This window comes from Pipra filicauda, unplaced genomic scaffold (assembly GCF_003945595.2).
Source record: "Pipra filicauda isolate LSUMZ 115617 unplaced genomic scaffold, ASM394559v2 scaffold317_size908105_pilon, whole genome shotgun sequence".
NCBI lineage: Eukaryota > Metazoa > Chordata > Aves > Passeriformes > Pipridae > Pipra > Pipra filicauda.
In genome coordinates this window covers 556,214-582,119 of record NW_024104440.1, presented here as the reverse complement: position 1 = coordinate 582,119, position 25,906 = coordinate 556,214, and the positions used below count along the sequence as shown (strand labels likewise).

Sequence of the window (25,906 nt, the reverse complement as noted above, 5' to 3'; positions counted from 1 at the left end):
TTTGGGGGGTCCAGCTGCAATTGCAACCCAGACTGCCCACAAATTTGTGCAACATAAACCACTGTACAGCAGGTTTGACAGGTAGATCACATTGAGACTGGACCACAGAACTCACAGGGGTCTCACTGTTTTTGGATACTGTAGCTTTCCAACCATGGGGCTCCATAGCTGTTAATGGATCCTCTTTTTCCCTAATAAAACAGGATGACAAGAAAACAGAACTATTTTTCCAAGTGGAGAACATGTCTTCATCACCTCTCTTGAGAATTCTGATGTTGCCTGAGGCACAAAAAAATAAAATACAGAAAGGCAGAAATACCCAAAGAATAGTCAAACTCTCCTACTTCAAATAAAAAGGTAAAATTCACATTTCTCCAGGAAATATAAGTATATCCTTTACTAGGAGATGAGGCTTTAAAAACTCTAAGAACAGAGCTCTCTATATTCCTACAAGAATCCCAAGGCCAGTCTGTCTTTCCAAGGCTGATAATCACAGTCCTTGAATGTCTGATAAGCAGTACATCAGGATTCTACTCATCCCACTTCATCTTTGCCAAATCTAACATTTATATAAGCCTGGCTAGATTTGCAGGCAATGTTATTGTAGCATTGTATGGCTACCTGAAGGTTTTTGGAAATGTAAAGAATGCAGAAGTAGAAAGAACTTCGTGCTGCAAGTCCTCATCCTTCTTCCTTGACCAGCTTCCATCATAACACCAGCTGGCTTCTTGCTATTACTGAACTTCTTCATTTTCCTTCTAAATACTACTAAGTACTTTCAGTTTCTCACCTAAATTATGCCCACCTTAGTTTGAGTCCTCTGTTGACTCATTTGATGTTGTTCAATCGGTTTTTCTTCATCCTGTATCCAGCTCCCATATCCCCCTCCCAGGTTCATTTTTAGCAGGTTAAACAACACCAGCCCACCTCACCTCCTGCAGGTGAGACTTTCACTCCCTGCCCACTGGAGTCACTAATTTCTAAGCCCATTACAGGATTAGCCAGGGCTTTTTAGAACGTGGGAGACTAACTGCAGACAATATTCCAGAAATTTTTGCATTTCCCCTATAGTGAAGCAAAATTGTCTCTGTCTCTAACAGCAGCATTGACAGAAACAAAATGCAGGCATACACTGCCAATTCTTCTGTACCAGAAACAGGTGTTGCATGCAACCAGTTCTTAGCAAGATGCTACAACTGGGTCCTGTTAAACCTAATACCATCCTTGTTTTACCCAATTTTTTCTAAATGTCTATTTTTGCAGTCTCGAATATGATAAATTTGTTAATACTGCAAACTACAAAATTAATCTAGAATATTCTAACCTATATATTGTGGTCCTGTACACAGGAAAACCATGTTTAGGTTCTTTTTAAATTGAAATACAGTGCAATCCAGTGAATTAACTATCATTCTTTTAGCTGTATTCTTATTCTCAGAAATTTTCCCTTTCTGGCCAACAGACATAACTAATAATCAAAACCTGGAATAAACAGCCACTGTGAGCAGCACAGAGATTTTAATCCTATCCACCCAGTCATGGAGAGAACTGCTAAAATCTGGGTTAATCCTTCCAATCCTTAGTCAGAAATGAAAGTCTGTGCAATTGAAATAGTATGCCAGAATTAGATTTGCCTGTGGTAAGGATTCGATTAAGCCAAAAATTAAGATCTGAAATAGCTTCAGTTAAAACCAAAGTAGTGCATTTCTACTGACAGATATTATAATCCAGAAGAGTCATTGTACTGAGACCAAACTCATAACTTTTCTCCACAGGAAATTAATTTGGGACAAATCCCAGACACGCCAATTTTCATTGGGGGGTGGGGTGGAGGGGAGGCAGGTTTAAAAAAAAAAAAATCAGCTTTTCTCTGAATTATGATGACAAGTACTGGACTGGAATGCCATGAATAAGGTACAGTGTCTAGTTAAGAAGGCCAGAGAAACAGATAATTACTTAGATTGCCCTTTCTGTGAAACAGATTTTCACAAACACTCTAATGGCAATTTTATCTTCTTTTTAGTTGTTACTGCACTCAAAAACATGCCTTACCTATTAGATATAAAATATGCATCTCATATCTATTTATCTGTACTGGGCAGGGGATTGTTTTTATTTTTAGCAAGCTGAGAGATAACACATCAACACAGAAAATTTTAAACATGAAGTTCCCACTCTCCCAGGAGCCATTTCACTTGAAGCTTCTTCGTCACTTGATTAAAGCCTGCACGAACCTAAAATACGAGAAATAGGGTGTATTTGCTGCTGCAAGTCTTCAGGCTTGTCTATAGAACAATTGACACCAAGGCTGAAGTTTATGGCTGGTTTTTTGATGGAGATACATGATAGTTTTTTTTGATGGAGATCAAGACCCAAACACCAGTGCTCCCCTTGAGCCCACAAATGCCATGTCTGTGCACTCATGTCACCCATCACACTGAGCAATCACCTCAGGAGGCAAAAAGCAAAGTGGCAGCAAAACTCTCCCTTACAAATATTTAAAGGTTTATAGTAACAGAATTCAATTGTATTCTCCATGTCAGGATAGCCAGGGGTTTCAAGCTGTTGCATAAGCATATTTCTGTAATCTTTGTTGCTCCAAAGCTGGAAGCTTTTACTCAGGCAAGGCTCTTTGAAGTTACTTGGGAACTGGCTCTCTGCAGATGGAAAAACAAATGATTAAACCAGCTCAATAGGGAGTCAGCCTTACTTTACATACTTGATTTTAAAGGAAACTAAGAGAGGGAGAATTTGGGGGTTTTTTATACAAACTAGAATGCTTGTTAAGAAGGAAAATATTCCACCATCTGAATTGAGTTAGAAAAGCTGTTTTGATAACAGAATTTTTAACTGGGTAGAATATGCAAATGAAACCTCGAAATGACCCGGTAAGACAAAAATCTAATTATCAAAATGAAGTTTAAATAAAACCAGCTAGCTTGTCAACAAGGTATTTCACTGACAATCCAGAACATCATTTGAAAGGACACCCCAAATGCTATTACAGCCCTTAATGTACCAAATCATTCCTTTAACCAGAGATTGCTCTTCTAAGCAGAAGATGTCTTAAGTCTAACGCACTGCTTGGCCTTTCCACCTCAGATATTAAGAGACCGTCTGCATCTTTATCCCTGTTATATAAAGAACATACTAAACCCCTAATTAGAAAGGCAAACCCCCCCTCCATTGTCTCTTTTCATCACAGCATTCGGATCTTCAGGAAAAGCAATTAAGCAAGCACTAAAGGACTAATTATTTAAAGTGTTTGCTTACTTTGCACTTGCTCTTGGTCCTTTACTTCACAGTGAAATCAATCACACTGCAGCCAGGATCACACAAGCAGGATTTTTGCTTTCTGTGTGCACTTGTATATGAGCTGGATGGTATCTTTTCCCAATGGAATTATGCTCCTCACCTTCTGGAAATGCTTTGCTGACCTAGAGAGTTTTTTTTCCCTGCATAACTTATTTAAAACTAAGGTTTGGCATGACTATAACCTACTTTATACAGTAAGAAAAAAAATGCAGTGGAATGTGGGAAATGAGCAAAGTTCATTCTTATTTGGGCTTAAGTTTTCCACTGCTTGCAGGCAGTGCCCACTGAGGTCTCCACTGCAGCTTAACAAATCAATAGGTCCTACACTGGACTAAGGATTACTGAGCTGGGCTGTTACATTTTATTACTGGCTGAAATATTTCACTATTTTAAGATCTCTACCTCAGTGTGAAAAAGGTAAATCACAAACTAGCTCCTCTCCAGCCAGCTGTCATTCCATACAGGGAACCAGAAAGAAAACAACTTAAACAAGCACACAAAAATGATTAGTAAGGCTTTCAGTGACCATTAAAGGCACACATGCTGCAGGTGACAGCTGGCTCCATATAAATTTCCCACAGGTTCATTTAAATTTTTATTCAGAGAATGTGTTTTTATGAGAAACTGAGAATTGGAAAATATCTGTATATAGTGAGAAGCTTCTGAGCAACTGTTCAGGATGTTAAAATGTGAGATTTTTCTATTTAGTGTCATTTTTTCACTGATCATTGGAAATATTCCAGCTACTCTTATGCTATAAAATAGTGGTGGATAGTTAAGAACAACAGGAAAGCAAGAGATTGTAGCCTAAGCCCTGCATCCTGAGAAAGGGTGGATAATTTGTGATGCTACTTTTAAAATTGTTAAGACTGGTAGCAATGACAGGATGAGTATATCTAGAAACGGCTGTGAAGATCTTTTTCTTACTTTAGACAATCTGAAGTGGGGAGGGGATCATGCAAACTTGTGTTTTTCTTCCACAAGTGGGCTCACCCTGCAAAGAGCTGCAGCCATCCTTGTCTGGCTCTTCCCTGTGCTCTGTTCTCTGAAGACACTCATCACTTTCAGCCTCCTGACACAACCAGCCATTTAGACAACATCAGCATTTATGTAATTCATGATCCAGAACTGTGCTCAGTGCACATAATTACAATTTTAGTAGTAACTGCCAGTGAACATGAGACTCAGAATAGTATTTTTAAAACAACAGCAAAACACATTCATATGCAGAGGGGACTGCAGAATCAGCAACTAACTCTGTGGGAATTTGCTTTCACATATCTTACCTGACAGTCTGTCCTGCCCCCAAGTATTCTAAAGGCTTTAATAGGAGATGTGAAATTCAGAAAACTTGAATTGAAAATAAGTTATGAAAAGGGAATTATGAGTATTTTTTCAGATCCCAGTTCCTAAAAAAAGCAAGTTAGTAGGCATGTCCACAAGGCACCTCAACTGAGTGAACATTCATACACAGGTAGAAAAGAGAATATCTATTACTACAAATGAAATAATTATTAAAAAAAAAATCTTTCCATTTGCTATAGAAATTGATGTTTAAATAGAATGACATCAGTAGCCAGCCAACTGCAAAGCAAAAGAAAGGGAGTATTTTGTATTTAGGAAAGCCTATAGACTGATCCTGTCCCAGAGGTTATAAAGGAAAAAGTAAAAGCAGTAGGGAAATTTGAAATTACACTAGAATGGATACAAGTAGGCATTCTGATACAATAATTTTCAGATACTCAACAGCCCAGACTCTCAACATTGCACCAGGAAAAGCAAGTGTCCCTCTGTACAAGTATGTAAAGCTACTCAATGAATGCAGAAGGAATGACTTAAGACTGAAGAATAGTTGCACAAAATCTGTAAAAACTGTTCAGAGTTTTAAACAATTCTGGTTTTCTCATGCTACTTTCTTCACAAAGATCAGTTCATCAGCAATTTTTATTCCTGGTTTACTACCACTTCAGCTCTCTACCAACATTACCCTACCTCATCTGGTTCAATTTCTGTACCTTTCTCTATTTTCTGCTCATTAAATAGAAACAGGTTTGGCTTCATAACAGTTTTTTACTTTATTCTTGCGATCCAGAGAATTTTAATTTACTCCAGTTAATTATATTTTAGCCCAGCTCTCATCTGTGCTCTGTGTACACTGAAAGAGTCCCAATACTTCTAATATTCAGGGGTACATAATTATAGGCAGAGAGGTGTATTCTCTCCTACCCATCCTGGCTTCTGCTAGAAGTGAAGGTAACAAAAGGGGGGGAAAAACCACCCTAACTCTAAAGTGACAGTCAAGTACAAAGCAGAACAGCAAATGGATGGGGTGCAGGCGGGGACAGCAGAGGAGAGTGTTTGGGAACAGCTGTTGGGTGAAAGAGGTTTGCACACAGAATGGACTGGGTAAGGAAAAGGCAGACTAGGAACAGGTGAAGAAGGCAAATTTTTCTTTTTACAACTTCTGTACCAGTTCACTGTTACATTGTTAAGGGATAGAGCTTAAAGTTTTGCATGCTAAGCAGACATCTTTCTCTAGAACCCAGATCCCACAACAGGAAATGTCAGCCTTTTTGCAGACAACAGCAGCTAAAATGCAGATAGAGAAAGGAGATGAGAGGGTGGCATCTAAGTGGTACTTGACTAGAACACAGACACTTCTCAAAGTTTTTGCATCTGTTTTCTTATTATCAATTCACAAGCCTTCTCATCCCAGTTAGGTGCTTCATACAGCTTTGATGCCTCTGCCAATCACAACTTACTCAGAATTCTTAATTAGCCTCGCACGCAAAAAATAACATGTAATTTATCTGGTAATTATATATTTCTGTAACTCCTAAAAGCAACTTAGATCACCTTAATTCTATTTTCTCTTTATTCAATTATAACTGTCATTCCTAATTGTATTGTAAGTTGTGTCAAGCCGAAAGGTGGCTGTAAAATCCCTGCTCTTTCACAGTGGTTCCACATATGCAGTGTCTCCATTAGACACAAAATCAATGCAGTGAAAACAAAGCAGTCCTAGTGCTAGTTCGAGTCATGTGGAGAGGCAAGCTGGGCAGCACAAATAGACAAAACTTTGTATCAATCAACTTACTGGCAGAAATCTTGAACCAAAAGTTAGGACATTAAAAAAAAATTGTCAAGAAAAGGAAACAAAAGGAAAATATAGGCAGCCTCCAACACAACAACCCTTTGAATGAAAGGTGTGTATAGAAATACCTTGCTCCAAGATGCACAAAAGGCAGGCTATAAATAGGAACAAACACTGAGCAGAGGCCATGGAGCAAGACCAGCATTGGTGTTCTCAGTCGGGCTGCAGAAAGTAACTTGTGACAAGGAAACAGTCCAGCCTAGCTGCATTAAAAGCTAAAAGGAAATTACTGTCCCAAACCTATGATGGAGACAAGAAGCCTAAAACACTGACTGAGAAGTCATCTGGTAATGAAGCGCCTCCAAGAGAGCTTAAAACTCAGATCAAGGGATACATAATTTTCAAGCTGAAAGGCAGAACCACCTCCTCCTTCCAGACACTTACGCTTCACGTGTGTGGAAAATACAGGGGAAATTGCTGTTGGGAAAGGTGAGATAACATTAACTGCATACAAATTTACAGCTGCTGGACACCAAGCAACCTCCATCTGCAACTTGGAATATCATATTTGCATATTAGGAAACAAGATGGTTTTCCTGTTGGTTGTTCAGCTTTTATAGTACATATATAATATAATATATTATAGAATACATATATTTATGGGGTTTATACTACATATATAGTATAATATATCTTCTTCACTCTTCAATTTCTCTCCAAAACATTTCCCCTTCTAACCAGTCTTATTTCCAGCTCTGGTTTCACACAGCCTACAAGTCTCTACTTTTCCCTGACCCATATATCAAGTCTCAGGACAGAGGAAGATACATCCTGCATTTACAGAAGAGCACAAAATCTTTCCCTAGGAAGAATGGGGAGAACCAGAGCATAATCCCCTAGCAGTATTGCCTCTCCAGGGCCATGGGACCCCCAGCTGGGCATTCATCTTGAGAAGGCAGAGGGGCCCTCGGGTGGAGGGTGAAAACACACTGTGTAACCAGAGCTCTGCACTCAGCATTAAGCCATGCCCAGTTTTACACCCTGCCTGTAGCTTATGCACCTCAAATACAACCACGGGGGTTTTCTCCTAAGGACATTAAGTCTAAATCTAATATAAATAGCCAATGATGCTGCTGCAGCTTTATGTATTTATTGCAGTGAAGCACAGAAGAAAATATCTCAAGGATTTAAGCAAACAATATGGTGACAGATGGCGTGGTGACAATCCAGGCTGGGCTCCCTCAGTAAAATCCACACAACTTCTTAGCTCCAGGGAAGAATGAAGGCAGAGGAGGAAGAGGGAGGAGGGAAGAGGGGAAGAAAAGAGTACATGCAAAGCAGATGACCACAGATTTGTAAAAAATAAAACCAGCCACAGACTGCAAAGTTTCTGTTCATCTGTACAAAGCCCTTTGTACCAATGCAGGCAGATCTACCCCACATTCTTCCAAGTAAGACCAAAAAAGTTAGAGAAATACTTTAAATTAAATTGTTAGTTCAAATAAGAGACAAATAAAATCCCACTAATAAGCTGTCTAATCAAATAGTCTAAGCATCCTCTCAAAAATAATTAATAGATGAAACATGAAATGTGTTTGACATTACATAAAGGCCCTTCTCTTCTGTTCACTGCATTATTTTATGTTTCCAGGTAAGTTCTCTGGATACATTCAGATTGCCAGAAATGTCCTATGTGTTTTGTAATAGTCTATGATTATTTTGTAGCTTAAAGGGAATAATTTTGAATTTTGTATTTGAGAACGTCCTTGGGAAAACAAATTCCAAAGATGCCGCCAGGAATATCTGCAAGCAGAAAATTATGCTGAAGGTTTGGTGTCCTACTTTCACAGCTCAGGAGTCTACTGTGTTATAATTACCTATAGGCAGGCAATAGTTTGGAGAGACTGCATGGATGATCTACAGCAATGACTTGCTAGTGGGTTTTAAAATGTTGTTGCTCAAAACAAAGGCGCTTATGGATTTCTATTTTCAAGAACTGTAAGAACAGTTTGAAGAGAAAGAAAACAGTGCCTGTGAGATGAAAAGATATTGCTTACTGTAAAGAGCTAAAATGCAAGTGAAGCCAAGCACTCCTCTCTCTTAAATAAGAGTGTTTTAGAGGAATCCACTCTGGGCTCAGCTGAAACTGTTGACTCTAGCAAAAAAATAGGAATTAACCTGCGCCTAAACTACATGAAAAATCAAGTAACCTCCAGAAGACTTCCATTTCCTACAATCTGCTTATTAGTTACAGAAATTCCTAAGCTTTTCAAAACTACCTTCTACTGAGGAGAATTAAACTAAATATCCCTCCCTCCAGCTCCATGAGAGTTCAAGTCTATTCTCCCAGTATTCCAGAAAGTCCTCCGTGCTCTCCTGTGCTAAATTAAGAGGGGAAAATTCGTGTGGATAAGAGAATGAGGAATAATATAATCGTCTCAGAAAATCCTTTAGGAAATAGAATGGGAGAAAGAGCAGGAAAGCAAGGCTCACATCATTAATATAATGCTCCTCTGAGCTCCAAGATCCAACCAAAGGCAGCAAATGCAGCAGCTGCTGGAGCTTTGCTTCCTCCTAGAGATGCCAGTTCAGGAAAAGCAATGGCTAACAAGCAGGCTCCATCCCAACACCTCACACAGAACTGCCTCTGATGAAAAAAGCCCACAAGACATTACATCTACTCACTTCATTCACCTGGCAAGACAGATCTCAAGCAGACTTTTAACCATTTAATACCAGTGGTTATTACGTGTGTGTGTAAAAGGTACAACTGCAGATTACATTTTAGTTCTAAAAATCTTTAAGGATGTACAAGAATCTTCTTAAAAAGTACATGTAGATTGACTTTAATGGATGTGGAAAAGTAAACAGATTTACAGGGAGGTCAATGGTACATTTTTACTGCAGCTCAAAATAAAAATTAGAATACCTGAAAGTTATTCTTCCTATAGAGGCAACAGTACAGTTAGAGGGGAAGAAAATCAAACTTCTTTAAATGAGTCAGAATCTGGAAGTATTGTGTGCAACAGAATAGTGCAAGCTCCCATTTCTAGACCTGAAACACTAGTTATAATAATACTGGTATTTTTGCACTCAAGTATTTCTCAACCTACAGTGTAATCATCCAGTCTTTGGCAGTAACAAAGTCAAACTCAGTATCATGCTCAGAAGTACAGTGCCATACACATGCTAATATCAGTTATCAGGAAGGGCAGGAATGAGTTGTTGTTATAGAAAACCATAAATTTAAGGACTTTCTATAAGAAAAAATACAGAACTGCTCTTACAAGCCAACTAAATGAGCTGGACAGAAATCTATACACAACACATATGGAAGATGTGGGAATTGATGAGCACATTGCATCGAGTATGACCTCCAGAAAAGATTCCACAATAAAAAACATATCCACCACCACACACACACACCCTGCCATTCATCACCACGGTTTTGAAAGCACAAGAATTGAAGCACACCTATGCACAGTGCAAATGTAAAGTGTGAGTTTTGAACCCATTTGGTTTTTTAGATGGTCACTGTGCTATTGGCAAAGAAGGTGTAAGATTTGTGAAGGAACTTTAGGAGCAGTGGACAAAGGCACGCAAGGATAAGGGAGAATAAATGCCCAGTACCTGAGCCAGGAGTCCGGGTGGGCTCTGATCACAGTTACAAGGCTGGGCTCAGAGCTCTGTTTTGCACAAGTGCAGCACAGTTTTTGCATCTCAGGAATGAGGAAAAACAGAGCAATCCCAAGCCATACCTACAAATGAGCTGAAAAAAACACGTAATGCAAACATCTGCAAGTATTTCAGTAAAGTACCTGAAAAATATCCACCAAAAGAACAAGTGAGACTTAAAAGTGCAGTTTCCCCCACTGCTTATTCACAGTTAGATTTTTTTTTTTATTAAATATAATAGGACATGGGGGGCCCAACACGGGCTGAACATGAGTCAGCAGTGCACCCTTCCGGCAGCAGAGCCTAACCAGGCTGCGTTAGCAGGAGCACAGCTGCTCCAGGGGAGGGACTACTCCCCTCTCCCGTACTCCTGAGGTCATATCTGCAGCCCTTTGTCCCGTTTTGGTCCCCCCACACAAGACATCAATATATCCAAGCGAGTCCAGAGGTCTAGAGGTGCAAGAAAGGGCCAAGGGAACTCTTTTCCCCCAGGAAAGCAACGGGTAAGGAGCGGTGTAATTGCAGCCTACAACTACACTGAGAGAGCTGGACTCAGACTCACAGCAAAAGAACAAGAGTCTGTGGTATCAAGGGAAATTCTAATGAGATAAAATGAAAATATTTGCATGGTGAGAAAGGTTAAGTACTGAAACAGATTGCCCAGAAAGGCTGTGGTGTATGTACATCCATGGAGATATTTAAAACTTGAGTAGATCTGAATTCCATGTCAGCTCATCACTGAGCCAGGGCTGGGTTAGAAAACCTACAGCAATCCCTTCTAACCTCCATTGCTCTTCTAGAATTATAATATAATATATAGTACTTATCTTTTCAAAAAGCAATTATTTAGTTTGCATAACACTTCCAGAGCCGTTCCAAAAAATATCACTTCGTAATAGCCCTTCTGGAAAATTACCCTCACCTTTAATGCCTTTTGACTAGCACTGTAACTGTGTTTCCACAACAATAAAATGCTTCAAGCTATGTCTTTCAGAAAGACTTCTAATGAGAAGTTAGAAAGATTTAATTCTGCAATACGCAAAAGCAGTGTGGTTCAAGGACATCAAGTATTCCTGTACACTGGATATTTAAAATATGTAGGGGCTTTTTTTCCTCCTATTGACACAGAACTAACCACGATGTCCTGTTTTCAAAAAGTATGACAAATGCTATCATTATAATTATAGTGTGTGGTGAAACAGAGGTAACTGTGTTTGAAACAAAACACTGAAGTCAGAAAACAGTTCCTAAGTAGTGTTTGTGTTGAGATCTCTCAAATGTCAAGAGATACAAGATGAATAAACAGCCAGCCTGTTTGCAGCATCCTCCAAGGGATGCTGATGCACAGCAGGTTGGCACAGATGCCCCACACAATTCTCATCTTGTTTCAATAGACTATCCCACATCTGAATATGTTTGAAGTCTGTGGCAGAACTGGGGACCAAAGCCAAGGAGCAGTTCATTGGCAGGAGAGTTCCTGCCAGCAGCAGGTGACAAAGTCAGCTGGAGGCAGAGCATGTGGCACTGTCCAAAGGGTATCTCTACAGCACAGTTGGGATCGGGTAGGTGCTGTACACCCTCGAGTGCCACATTGGTTTGTTGGTAGAGCTTCGACAACTGACGTCAGGTGACAGCAGATCAGCCAGGTTCAGAAAACATTCTGGTTTTGTTGGCTTCACATGCCTATTTTCATTGTCTGAATCATGCAATGTCTCTCCTCAGATGGTGCAGGCAAACTGAGCAAACTGAAGCAGAGAGGAGCCAGCTGGGCCAGCCAAGGAGGCAGTCTAGACTAGACAGCACTCGCTGCAGGTGTTCACCCAGGGACTCGGTGCTTCAAGAGCTGCATGTCCTGCATTAATCACTGCAAACTCCACATGTGGGAATCTCTCATCTTTAGAAACCTAGAGCAACTTCTTATTTTTTAAAGGCATGGCTCATCACACCAGATTCACATTGACATAGTATTTATTAGCCATAGAGAATATGGCAAGCTTATCTCCTCTGAGTCATGCAGTAAAGTCTTCAGCAGCACAGAGCATTAGAGATGAGTTCTCATATCTGTGCCTTCAGTTTAGTTCAGCTTAGGACAGTTAAGCATCATATAACAGCCACCTGGCACAGAACACATATGATAAGGATAGAAATGAAATGGCCTTAATAAAGTGTCAGAGAACTGCATTCACAGGCAGGAGTGGGACCACCTTTTTTTGCACATCCCAATGCATGAGACAAAACAGAACACTTTAAACACTAATAACCTTCACAATTCAGCCAACATTCATCTGTTTCTGCTGAAATTCTGACATTGACTTGAAAGACTTCGCATTTGCAGACCCTTTCCCTCAGACTTCCATCTCCCCTGCCTTTATGACAGCACAGAGAATTTCACCTTCAGCTCCCAGGAATTCATTCCTAAATGAGTGGTTAATTGAGTGACACACGCAAGTCTCATTACTGCGATGTTCCAAACCCAGTTGCAAGACATTGCACGGGCTAAGTTCAAAATTAAAGCATTTCCAGTTACATGAACAAACAATTCCTTCAGCCAGTTCAAGTTACTGGAGACAGCTCTGTTAGATTGTTTTAACAAACAAAAGACAATTTTGATTTCTCAAGTGTAAATCTTGGAAGCCAAATTTCATCACAAAAGTTTCATCAGCAAACTGTGATAATCCCTAGAAATCAAAGACAGCAATAAGCTAATGACAATATTAGCCTACAATAAGTACAGTAGTAACCCACTCAGAAAAGAAAGATAGTCTATTCATTTTCTATATAAAAGTAAAAAATAGATCTGTAACAGTAACATCCTGCATCTGCTGAGTGGGGAAGTTGATTCAGCATTGGCTGAGACCTTTAAGTGTTCTTACACTGACAGAGACAGGTGAGTGAAATATGTACCAATAGAAGTCCAAAATACATTTAAACCCGGCTTTATAAAGGCAAGTAAATCTGTGCAGTAGTTTAAAAGCACATGAAATAATTTCCTCTGTAACTTGGTCACTGCAATTGTATCTAAGACAGTAGCATTGACTGTAATGATCTTTCTATATAAATCAAGATGTCAAGGCCATTGTTACATTATCTCTGCCATAATTCAGCACTTACTGTCCTCTCCTTGTATGACATAAGTTTTAAAAGTAAGACCATTCAAAATACCAAGAGAAACAGATCTCTTATCCCCGTGGAAAAAAAAGTCTTTTCCAGAGGTAAAGAGTTTCCAAAGTTCAAAGCTGATTCCTCAATCACAACTTATCACTGTCACTTTCCTGCTTCTTTTTCTCCCTCAAGTCACAAAATAATACGTCTGGTCCACTTCCTTTTCAGATGTATTCAGAGAGCTCTTTCCTATTTGAAAGTCATTTATGAGAAGCAATAATATTCCATTAATAAGAAATCCTAAAGGATGGAAATATCAGGAAATAAATTGCGATTAACATTGAAAAGCCTCATGTACTGGAAAACCAGTGACTTTCCACACCTGAAATCTCTATTTTACACCACAGTGGGAGCTCTTCTGACTTTCAGCAATCCACACCAGAGAGCTCAGCCCTGCCTGGTGCTAAGCACCTGCTTCAGGAGCAGCTGTGATCACCACACAACATCAGTGCTGCAGTGCCAGCAAGAATTTCCACAAAATTGTTACAGCATTAAAGAACTTGAGACATGAGTCACTTCTGTCATTCCAATCTCACAAAAGATTACATAAAGAGATGTTTTCCAACAAAACAAATCTGTCATTACCTCCAGATTTCAGGCAACCCCTTTACGGGTTTGCATGGACTACAGTAGGAAAGTAGAAGTACCCAATTAACAAAAATCTAACTTCATAAACATAGGGAATGCAAGAGCTAGTTCAAGTGTGCAAGACTACTTAATTTATAGACTGTAGTGGATCACTGAAGTCTGGTTTAATATTATTGTCCTGTTACTACTGTTGTTTCCAGACACATTCAGGTCTATCGCTTGCTATTTCTTGTAAGCACCACAGAACACCTGTTTATGATTTTGGGGATAAGATGTAAAATTATTTCACGAACCTACTATTTTGAGGGTTTTTTTACATCCATGTGCCATATTTGCTCTTAAAATTTCTAGGCTGACCATCATTTAATGTGCTGGAGACTAAAATTTCATTAGGATTGCTTTTATAGTGTCAAAAAGATGAGTTTCAGGCATGAACCCCAAAGTATTTCCAAGTATGTGAAGAGCAATCAACAAGGATACTGCTATGCATATTTTTTCTGTTTTTTGAAGTACAGAGAGATAATTAGAAACATATTTTTTGAACTGCTTGTACTGATTACTCATGATAGAGACCAACACAATGAAGTATATTAACTAGTAAAAGCTTGTAATAACTTTTCCTACCTTATCTGCCATTATCATGGAGGCCCCGCCATGAATTCCAAGAATTGGAATAGAAGTCTGAGATGAAATAAAATCCAAAATCTGAGCTACTGCCTCCTGATCGGTGTCATCTCCAAAAACCACTCCATGGATCTTGGTGCCTGACATCAAGTCACAAACATGTGTTATGATGCTCTTGGGGTCAGTCTGGTTCACGAGAAGGGTCACTACATTGACATCAACAGTCAGGTCTGCTGACATTTCCCTGGTCCAGAGAGCTCTGATATCTCTCTCTGTTATGTACTTGGTCCTTCCCAGAATCACTGCAATGTTCAGGATGGGATAATTTTTCTCTGCTCCACGTACAAGATCCAAAGGCGCCAGAAGAGCTTGGAGTACCAGGAGAGCACAGCCAATTTTCCTCATCTTTGCCAGCTTTGTCCCCTGTAAAAGCGATCACATCGTATAAGAAAAACACAGAGGAAAGAAATATATACTGTAGAGCTCCAATGAAGGTTTTAAACAGAGAGCATCTGGGCACAATGCAAACTTTAGCAGCTTTTTATAATGCATTCTTCACCTTAGTTCCAGTTTAAGCCTCTTGTATCCCCTCAGAAAGTTGGCTTGATAATGACAGTATCACAGCTGGTCTCCCACAAGCAAAGCAAAAAATATAGCACAAGTTCAGAGAAAAGATCCATTAACATTCTTCCTGGATAGCCAATAAAAAATGAAATTACTGACAATTTAAAAAAAAAAAAAAAAAACCACCACATTTTCATCCTTCTTTTTAACCTTGCTGCACTAAAACAGGTAAAACAGAAATCTATATTCCTTTATCCTGAACATCTGTTTAAAATTTAGTCACGGTCTAACAGGGAGAGGTACTTTAGCTCAAAATGAGGCAAGTGAGCCAGAGGTCTGCTGGAAACCCCACTCCACATATTCCATACATCTCACAGCATCCCAAAATCATGCTGGTTTATTTCTGAAGATCTCTCCTAGGCAGCTGCTGCTCAAGGAAGCCTACACTGCATTTCTGGAACGAATTCAGAAGCACAATATTCCATCTTAATTCTTCTCCCTCCTTTTATGCAGCATTGACTTGAGCATCTCAGAACTGCTGATCTCGGACACAAAGTTGTCCCTGGTGTTGAAGGGGAGGGTGTTCCATAAATGAGCATCACTGCACTGGTTACCTCATGTCTTCACTGAATCTCTGTAGAGGGCTGAATATAGACAGAGTAGGATGGGGAGAGAGATGAGGCACAGAAGTGATCTGAACTACCTAAAGGAGGGAGAAGAGGGAGAGCGGGTCTGACTCCGCAAGATCTCCCCCTCTGTTTCTGTGCCCCGAGGGATTTCCACCCCCATAACTGGCTCTCCTCCGCAAGCTGCAAGAAGGGAGTCCCTGTGCCACATAAAACCAAGCTTGTTGCGAAGCGTCACACAGAACACACTGGCGGGGCTGTCCAATCAGGGGTGGCACTTCTCACATCTCCCCTCTCATCCCGCCAGCCCCATCTCCATCATCAGTCAGAGCCGCCTGCTGCTCGAAACGCACACCGAGACAAGGGCTGGCAGCACCATCACCTCCTCCCGGGGCGGGCGAGGAGACGAGCGCTCCACAGACCGCTTACCCGCGCACATCAGCGCCCCTGCGCTGTTGCACTGCGGGCCGGGCTCCCACCCACCGCCGCAGCGCGGAACGCGGCAGAAAACCCAACCCGAGCGCCTCGCGTCCCTCCCGACAGTCCCGGGGGAGCCGCGACTATCGCGACAGACCCCCCCCCCCCCGCAGCTCCCCGCGCCGCGGCGCTCGGGCGCCCCCCGGCGGGCGCGGCCGCACGTACCGAGCGCCTCAGGAGACGGAGCGGCGGGAGGAGCCGGAGGGGCCGCAGGTGTCGCTGCCGGTGCTGCTGTCGGTGCAGGGCATGTCGCGACCGCGGGCATGTCGCGCCCCTCGCTGCCCGGGCTCAGGGGCGGCCTCCGCGCCGCCGGCCGCACGCGTGATCCCCGCCACAGCCTGCGGGCGACATCGCATCCCGGGAGGGCAGCTACGCGCACAGGGAGACAGGCGAGGGGGGGCTGGACACGGGGAACGGGACAGAGACGGGGAGAAGGCGTTAGTCAGGTTGCGGGGTTGACAGGGGGGAAGAAACGTATACTTCAGCCTCATGTGAACAGAAATAAAGTGACTGCGCTCTAAAGTTCCCCCCTTCTCCGCCTTCGCTTAGAAATACATTTCAGCGCTTTGCTAAGAGCCCGCAGCCGTCCGGGAAACGTCCCTCTCATCCCTATCCAGGTCAGGAAAATCCTGGGCTCCCAACTGCCCGTCTGCTTCCAAGTGAAATAGATGGGTTTGAGCTCTAAGGGAAGAGACGTCCGACCTGGAAAGGGCAGCTAGAAGCAAACTAATTCACATGATCAAGGGCAGGAGTTTTCTTGTCAGGTTCGAAACGAGCATAACCTGGAACACAGCTAAAGCGGTGCGGGATGAAGCTCTTTTCGCTCTTGAAACGGAACAGCTTCATTCCCAATTTATCATAAACAAACCCAGGGAGACACTCTAGCTGAACCCGCCACGGGAAGCCCAATTGCTTTGATTTCCATTCACTATTTCCAGTAAATATGCATAAGGATAGTTCTTCAAGCAGCCCCGGCTAAATGTAGGACGCTGGCGCGCCAGGCAAAGGCAGCCGGCATTCCCTAACTGGTCCTCGGTGCCGGCTGGGAACTAAGAGCCAAGCCCGGATCCGCGGGATCCAGCACCGCTGACATCCCTGCGCGCCTCTCGGAGCCTCCGCGCCCCTGCCCAACTCCTCGGCTCGTACCGGTGCTCCCCAGAAAGGCAATACTTACTGCATTCTCCCTCCACATAGTTCCAGTTTAAAGATCCTCAAAGTCATTTCAGTAGATTCCTTCGCAAACAATGAAGTGGAAAATAGGTCCCTCAGTGCCTGGATTTCATCCTGCAACTTGTTCCCGCCGCAGAAAATAGCAGCCTGGCAGCCCTTTTTTATCGCTTGAAATCCCGCATGATCAAGTTTTAGCAGAGCCATCGCAACTGAGATTCGCTCTTTACTTTTGGCAGGAGGCATTTAAGCGTCTTCATCTTTTTTTTTTTCTCCCCTCTCTTCTTCTCTCTTCTCCCCCCCCCCCCTTTTTTTTTTACTCGCTGTTCAAAGGGGCAATCGCAATGCTGCCGCAGCAGTTCCCCAGGACGGCAGGCGCGGAGCCCCCCGCGCTGCTCTGAGCTCCTCGGAACTGGCAGCGGCGGTTCCCGGAGGAGCGGCGGGATCCGCCCGGGGCCGCGGGCGCGGCGCTGCGGGTGCGCGCCGGGGCCGCTCCGCTCCGCCGCCCCCGGCACCGCCGCCCTGCGCTGGCAGGGGCACAGCTCACACGGCCGCCTTGTCAAACCCAGACCAGCCGCGGCTACTTTGAAGGCTCTTCCCCCCCGCTTCTCCCGCCCCGCTCTGCTCTCGCACAGGCACCGGCGAATGAGTCAGACGCAGGCAATCGGGGGAGGGGGTGTCGGATCTGGGGGAGCGGCGAGAACACCAGGCTTGGGGCTCAGGAGTGGCAAACTCCAGCGCTCTGCCCGCATTAGCATCCCCCAGCGAAAGGCTGGTAGCCCGGGAAACCCCAGAGTGTTGTCCTTTCCCTTGATGCAGACGCTGTCAACCAGAAATCCCTGCCGTGGGGCTCAGGGGGAATGAATGTGGAGCAGCAGCTCACACACTAAAAGCAGCCCTAAAAGCTCCAGACCGCAGCCAAATACACAAAAAAAGCTCTGTAGAAGTTGGCTCCATCTGGGCATCCCTGCTGTTCCATCACCCCTTCGGCTTCACCCATTCCAAAGCCTTGTGCCTGTTTCTCCATCTCCCACTCACCCAGCACAGTCGTGGTGCCAGACCCACCTGGCCTTTGAGCAGTTCTTGCCTCCCAGCCCGCATCACACCCCACCAATACTTTGCTCCACCACACTACTGTGCCTCCTCCCTCTCTCCATGGCTCTCCTGCTTTTTTCTCCTCCTTTCCACCATCCTGCTCCAGCTGCCACAACTTATTTGGTTTAGCACAAATGAATGTACCAGCTAAGTACCACACAGGGGATGGCCTCCTCCTGTTCCATCCTTTACAGCCATATGCACTTCTACACTGAACACTGCAGAGCAGGGCAAAATCACACATTTTGACAGACCCACTCCTATGCCAGAGGAAACTTTTGGGTTCAAACAGGATAAATGCCAAGCATCCAATCACTGAAGTTTGCTTTTCACCTCATTAAGACACTCAACACCTAGAAATCTCTCACACAGACATTTAACAACACATCAGCTTTACTGCTCTTGACAGTCTCTTCATAGAATTCCCCAATAGGTCTATGCCTGGGTTTTTGTCCTTTGAAAAATCTCACCTCCTAACTTATTTAGGGATTACTTCCTCAGACATTGCATTAGTCTTTCTAAGGAAAGCAATTAAGCAGCTACAACTGCCCTTTTTTTTTTTTTTTTAAATGTTTGATGTTTTAATGCATCTCTGCATTTCACCCTTGATGCACACTTTTCCCCTGTAAATATTACAGCCACGTTTGTCACGGTTACTGGAGATGAGGTTGCAGCTCCATCCTTGTGTAAGGGTTATGTCAGTGTTATCATTCAGCAGATTTGTTGGAACAGCAGCAAAAACAGAGATTCAAGATCCTCAAATGCAAGCAAAATTCACAATGGTGAAAAAAGTGTGACTCAAACACTAGCATATGTTTAAAATATTAAAAGTGACATGGTGTCTTCAGAAACTACTTATTATACAATGTATGTGTATAACACATACATACATTGACTGAATCTAATTATGTGAGACCAATATAAGAAATACCCAGGTTTTCTAATGTCAGAGCTATATGATTTTCATCGATCTAAATTTAGAAATAGTTTAGCATTATTTCAAATATTTTTCCTCAATTACCCTTGTAAAAAGTTGTGAAATATCACGATGAACCAGTACAAATTTAAGAAATTAGAATTAAAATAAAACATTAAAAGTTTGCACCAACACAGTGGGACTAATCTTGGCAGTACTATGCAGTCCTCCCAAAAGTCTCACTGTATTCAAGCAGATTACTGCCTACAGAATTGAGTACATGCTGCAAAATTAGACTGCTGCTTTAACAGACATTCACAGTCCATTTCTAGGTATATTTGCGCAGTTTAATTTGAAGTTAAGGAGCTGCAAATACACTAAGAAGTCAACTACAGTCGGCAGAAACAAGAAAACAAAACCTGCATTTAAGTGTCTAACCCTTGTAATTTGTGTGTAACAAATACTACATCCCTGCACTTGTGAGAGTAAGTGTTTTCATGGAGAACATTTATTCTGAAAGGCAGATGGATTGATCCCTAAGTGACTGCCTTCTCCATATGGGCAGCTCTGCACTTATCTAAAAGCAGCTACAACACAAGTTCAAGAAGTTTTGGAATCCTTCACTTTTGAGGATATTTTCCAGCTGGGGTTTCCCTACCAGTCCCACCTGCTACATAAAACATGCATTTAAAGGTCAGGAACTTTCTTCTTACTCAGTTCCTCCTAAAATAGTATTAAAATCACAAGAAGGTTTCTTTTTTCTGAAAATTACTTGTTGCAGAGAACACTTGTCAACAGAAACAAGCAGCCAAATTTTCCAGTAGAAGCAATGTTTCCAAAGTGGGGTCTGATGGTCTAGCACAAGGCAGATTTCTGTCTCTGTTGCTGACTCAGTGAGTGACACTGTGTCTGTATCTCTCTCTCTCCATTTCCTTTTCTGTACCAGCTGAAAGGTGCTTAACCTCAGACATGTGAGACATCTAAATTAAAAGTCAAATTTAGTCCCTATAATTCAGGGAAACAACTCTATAATTTTCCTCTTGCTTTTAGAAAGAGTGCTGTTAAGTAAGGTAGGTACCATCACCCTTTAAAAAAAATATTGTTCTCAGGAAGTGACACCAAAATTAGTCAAGAAAAACATGTGAACACATTTGATATCACATTACTGCCACTCTGCTTTCAATAGAGGTAGTCTTCATTGCAGAAGCTTAAGACAAATCAAGAGATCTGTAGAACAAATTGTAGATCTGCTCAATGATTCTTGTTACATGGAAACTCCACTACACACAACTTCACATTTTGTGAAGCAAAATGGTAATGGGAGATTTCAGGTAACTGGCCAGGTTAAGGGAGAGAGGCTCACTTAGAATCCATCCTGAATTTTAAAATGTTTCCACTTTCAGCAACAAACTACTTTTAAGTTTAGGCATTGCTGCTGTAACCAGTAGCAATTTATTGATACAAATCTTATCTGCCACAAATATCTGAGTTTCATCTACCTTGAGAAGTGTCTCCAGCAAGAATCAAAAGTGACATTGATGCAAAGTCATTTTTTGGTAGCACACAGGATCAAATCTGAAATGAAACCACCTGACTCCACAAAAACACAACGCGTAGCAAACAAGGATACAGTAACGTAAGTGTTCTCTTGGGAGGCTACAAAGTTACTTACATGCTAAATGAACTCCAAGTAAAAGTGGGAAAGAACTCAATTGTTTTCAAACTTGCTAAAACATTTTGTCACAGATGGCCCTCATATTGAAAACTGGCTCGGCTCCTCGTTTGGCAGTGCTCTTCCTTGCACAATTTACCAAGTCATGCATGAAATGATGGCCTTAAGCTACTCTCAGTTTTGCAGAGGACATGAGCGAGCTGCCACAGAAAAAGAGGAGGCGACATCACTGAGTGGAGCTTGAGGCTGTTACAGCACTTCAGCTTCTCTGCAAACAACCCCCAGCAAGGAAAGAACACCCCAGGGAAGCTCAGCCAGAGTTCCTCCTTTGCACCTCACCTCTGCTTATCTGAGCTATTTGAGATTCACCAGGATCGCGTCTTTGCCTCTTCTGCAATCAGTTTCATGTAACAAATTAATCCTCAGATGTATTTCCAAACTCTGCTATGCAGTTCCCAAGAGGAATTCTTTTTCTGGGAAGTCACTGAATTAGTCAAATCTAACTTTAAGGGTCAAAACAATTTCATCGTGAACTCTGTAGTTTTTAATTAAAGCTGCTCTATTAACAAAGGGATCTGTGTTACAGCAGGGCAGTCCTGTGAAGACTGTGTCAGTAACAATCCCATTACACATCCCACTACCTGCACAAGGCCTGGGTTTTAGGGAACTCAGCCGGGTAAATATGTTGTTTAAGGCTGCTTCTCTTCTTCCCTTGCTGCACTCCCCCTTCCCATCACCCATCAACAACTGTGAAATATTAGTATATTTTTAATAAAGTCTAGGAGTACCCAAAAAACCACCTGACCACTGTAGAGCCAATACAGATCATTCATTATTACCTATAACAGGAACAGTCAAAAATTGCCATTATTTATTTAAGGTCAAAATATGATCTCCTAACCCTCACTGAATTTAGTAACTGAAGTGGCAAGCCTTTAGGAACCAGAACTTTTTAAAATACCATTTGAAGCCTTCTCTTCAGTCACCCTGGGCCATATTAATGTGTCTCTTGTCTATCTGTATTATGGACAGCATGATGAGCCACCTAGACCAGTAGTTACTACCTTGCATTAGTCTGCATAAAGGATGCTCAGATCTTCTAAGTGTACAATGACAGCAGTAGTTTTGCTCTTGCCTCACACAGAACATTTTCTGTGTCCCCACATTTGAGATGGTCTACCTTTATACAGACTTTCTGCACCTAAAAACCCCTAGGTATGTAGCTGATGTTTATTTTCAAAGTCTTACCAAAAATTTGTTCAAGTCAGGGGTTTGAACTCTTGATTATAGAAGAGGCAAAGACAATCAGGGCTATCGCTCTGATCTTTTGATGAAACAATACACCTGTATTAGGTATTCAAGGGGCTGGACAGACTTACTAGGTTTTAAAATACTACTTGGAAAAATACCTTATGAATCTTGAAGATAGTTGAGTCTTACCAATATTAGTATTGGTACTTGAAAATCAAAGTTCCATGGAATATTATTTCGTTTAAAATTTGATTCAACACAAAGAAAATGACTATTTATGACTGAGAAGAGCCAGCAGTGACCTCTCACACATTGTTCATTGGTGGTACTTGTTTGCTAAAAGAAAGTTGTACTGAGTGGGAAGCACCAAGATGCCTACATTGCATCTGTTTCTCAGTGCCTCACTAAGCAAATTTTTGCTTAGGGAGCTGAGACTTCTCTAAATCCAGAAAACCAAAATTAGTAAAGGTCAATGGAAGCTTCTTATCACTGCAAAGTTACCTCAGCTCTAGCTGGAAGATATTTTTAAGATGAGTAGTATGTTGCTCCTTGCATCCAACCCATTTCTCAATTGTAGGCACCAGCTCTATTAAAACTAGGTGCTAAAGGCTTTTGAGACATCTGAGCCAGCAGGAATAGATCCAAGATAGAAAAATCCCCCCTTGAACTTAAATTACAGTTCCACATGATGAGTCAGAGCCTTCTGTCACCTATTTCTGCCATACATGCTACATGGCTTTTGTTCACATACAGGAATGCTACTGAGCTGCTTGAGTATTAGTTTTCTGTAAAGTGCAATTGTCATGGTGGTTCTATGTCCTGCATCATTTAGTCTGCTCTTGCTCCAGAGGAAGCCCATTTGTTGCTTTTCTATAGAAACTCTTCCCTGCCCAAGGAGAATTCTGGGCTACAGTAATAATAATCACAACTGCAATTATAAACAGACCTAATTCATTTCATTCTATTGTATTTTCAGACCTTGCATGGCTTAATCTCACTGTTGGGAACAATGAACAAGATAAAGGGTCTTTAAATAAAATAACATATTAAAACATGTTTGTCTCCTACCTAAAATGCAGGCTTAGCTTACCCAGATGACCACATTTCTAGGAACTGATACTCAAATCAAGTAGCACAGTTCTGGCAAACTCTTTCCAAGAAGAGCAAATGCCACTTCACCCACCACTAAACTCTCGTCTGACAGGAGCTCTTAAGCTTAAAAGAACTGGCTTCTCCTTCTTACAGCAGGGGAGGTAAAATTGGATGGAAGAAGGAAGGATTCAAGGAATTTTTTCAGGTTGCTAGAAACCGAGAAATTGTCTGCTCACTTGTCTATCTGCAAGGTAACTCATGGAATTAATCCTTAGGAGGAGACATGGCTTTTGCTTGTGGTGGTTTTTGTACTGTCAAAAGATACAGGTTTAAACAGGCCTTCTCCCAGAAAAGTTACTGTCAACAATCCTATTCTTCCCTCCTCTCCTCTCCTAATGAGACATGAGAGAGTAATTCATTCCTGTATAAATTCTGCAAAGAGAGGTCAAGGACTGGGAAGCTCCTGGTTCTGCAGGTGACACACAATACATTCAAAGTTGCTTTAAAAAAGAATTTGAGTTCAGAGGCTGAGAGTAAGTGAACCCTATACCTGGGAGCCTCAGTCACAGCAGGAAGGAGGATGCTGAGCACAGCCTTGCCTTGCAACATTCCTGCACTCTGATCTTTCCAACCTGGTTCCGCATCCAAGACGGTTCTGTCCACATTCAATGACACAAGTAACTTGCACAAAAGAAATACAGAAACCAAAAGAAAAAAAAAGTAATTTTTTCCAAATTATGAGCCTTCTATGACTTACTAGAATGACTTCATAAACATGACTTCATTAGAGCAACTTAAATGGATATGAATTAAATGTAGGCTTACATTCTTTAAATTGAGCTCAACCACTCTTTGAAATACCATCTGCTAAACAACAGCACTGATATATCAGTGCAAGTATAAAACTCCTTAAACTCAAGTATCTGTTCAAGTATGTATTATGAACTAAAAATATCCTCAGTTTTGCTTTACCTGACCATCTATATACTGTGCACACATTCAATGACATTCAAACTCTTGAAGGGTTGGGGTTTTTTTAGGCAACAGTTATATTTAAGAATCATCTAAACAAACAAACATTTTAAGGTATTTCAGCAACCTATTGAAAAAAAATTGGTCCCAGACCCACTTTCTGGAATTAATATTAAATTGCTTAATTTTTTTAAGCCAATTAACTGCAATCTCACTTGGCAGACGATTGTGTGCTATCAACCCTCACACAACTATTTCTGTTCCCACCAGTCCTTTCTATCACACAGATTCCAAAATAACCGTGATATATGTAGGAACAAGAATATTTCTCTAGTTTAAAGCCTGCCAGATCTTATCTTTCATCTGCAAAGATCAGACAGATTTCTTGCTTTCTTGATTTTAGCCAGAAAGTTAAAATGATGGAAGATGGTAACCAAAAAGACTTTCTTCTTTGACTGCCTTGCTAAGTGGGGAACAACGTCCTGTTCCAAGGTACAGAACACTGGACAGGGGTTCATGAGCTACTCCATCTGTGTTTCCCTTATATAGACTCATATCAAAATGCACAGAACATACAGAGTTTGCAGGACAAACAGCATGTGCTTATGCAGTTTCACAAGTTACAGATAAAGGATATAGTTGTTTTATATCAAGTAAGAAATTTCAAAACACACTGGGTTTATATTCACCTCAAGTACTAAAGTAATAACTGCTTGACGTCATTAATCTCACTGTTCTAGTTCATCACAGACTTATTTTGTGGTTCCAAGTTTTCCTTGATGCAAGTCTGAAAAACTTTAAACATCATATTTTTTTACCAATTGACTTTTCATCTTCACTGGTTACCAACATTCATCCTTGAAAGCAGGTGTAAGAACTGTTCATCCCAAACACTTCAAGGTTCAAAAACAAAACAAAAAATAGACTCTGTGTTTAGTCTTTGCAGATTTTTTCATCTTTCATTTTTATCCCAGCTGAACAAAATGATCTTTTTAATGCCACTAGTTCCTAGACTGGCTGTTTACTCCAGGAGTGAGTTATAAAGTTGACAGGGGGGGAATTTTTTCCTCAGTAACCCCATTTGGGGTACGGGCCAGAGACATCTTAATACTCTGAACTAGAAGTTGGCTCAGTTTTCAGATAGGAGGCATGGAGTGGGGTTTAATCAGTTAATTTGAAAATGTTTTTCTATCATTTACAAGGGATCTGGTGGTGTCTTTTACCTTCTTTGAGCCTTTATCAGCTTCACTAGTTATCACCATGCACACCTGCATAAAGACAGATTTACATTCTCTGCAGTTTCTTGTTCTTCAGAGGATTATTAGCTCTTACAACTTAACTACGCTACAAAAAGTGATCATTGTCTTCTGTGTATCTGTAGAAGGATAACCAGATTTAGCCTCAAGTTTAAAAAAGTTACAACCTTCCCTTCATTCCCCCACACACCCTATTAGCAAAGTATATGAGTTAAGAAACCCAATGAAAACCTGAAGACCATCTGACTATTTCTGTGCACTAAGTCACCTTCCCAGAGCAAGGAAACAGATTTGCCTTCTATTACATTTCACTTCTTTAAAGTCGGGGTCAGTTTGAAAATCATAAAAGAGAGCAACACA

General features: G+C 41.5%; 1 protein-coding gene across 3 annotated transcripts in view; it reads right to left on the bottom strand.

The window, feature by feature from the left end:
- Positions 1–17,567, bottom strand: part of GRIN2A (glutamate ionotropic receptor NMDA type subunit 2A) — a 172,797-nt gene extending 155,230 nt beyond the window's left edge. For all 3 annotated transcript variants that reach the window (XM_027711172.2, XM_027711173.2, XM_027711174.2), the window contains exons 1-3: positions 17,300–17,567; positions 16,291–16,525; positions 14,459–14,881 (exon numbers count right to left, since the gene is read on the bottom strand). In XM_027711172.2, coding sequence (XP_027566973.1) covers positions 14,459–14,863 — 405 coding nt within the window. In that variant the 5' untranslated portion in view covers positions 14,864–14,881; positions 16,291–16,525; positions 17,300–17,567. The remainder of the gene's footprint in view (positions 1–14,458; positions 14,882–16,290; positions 16,526–17,299) is intronic.
- Positions 17,568–25,906: the final 8,339 nt, after the last annotated feature.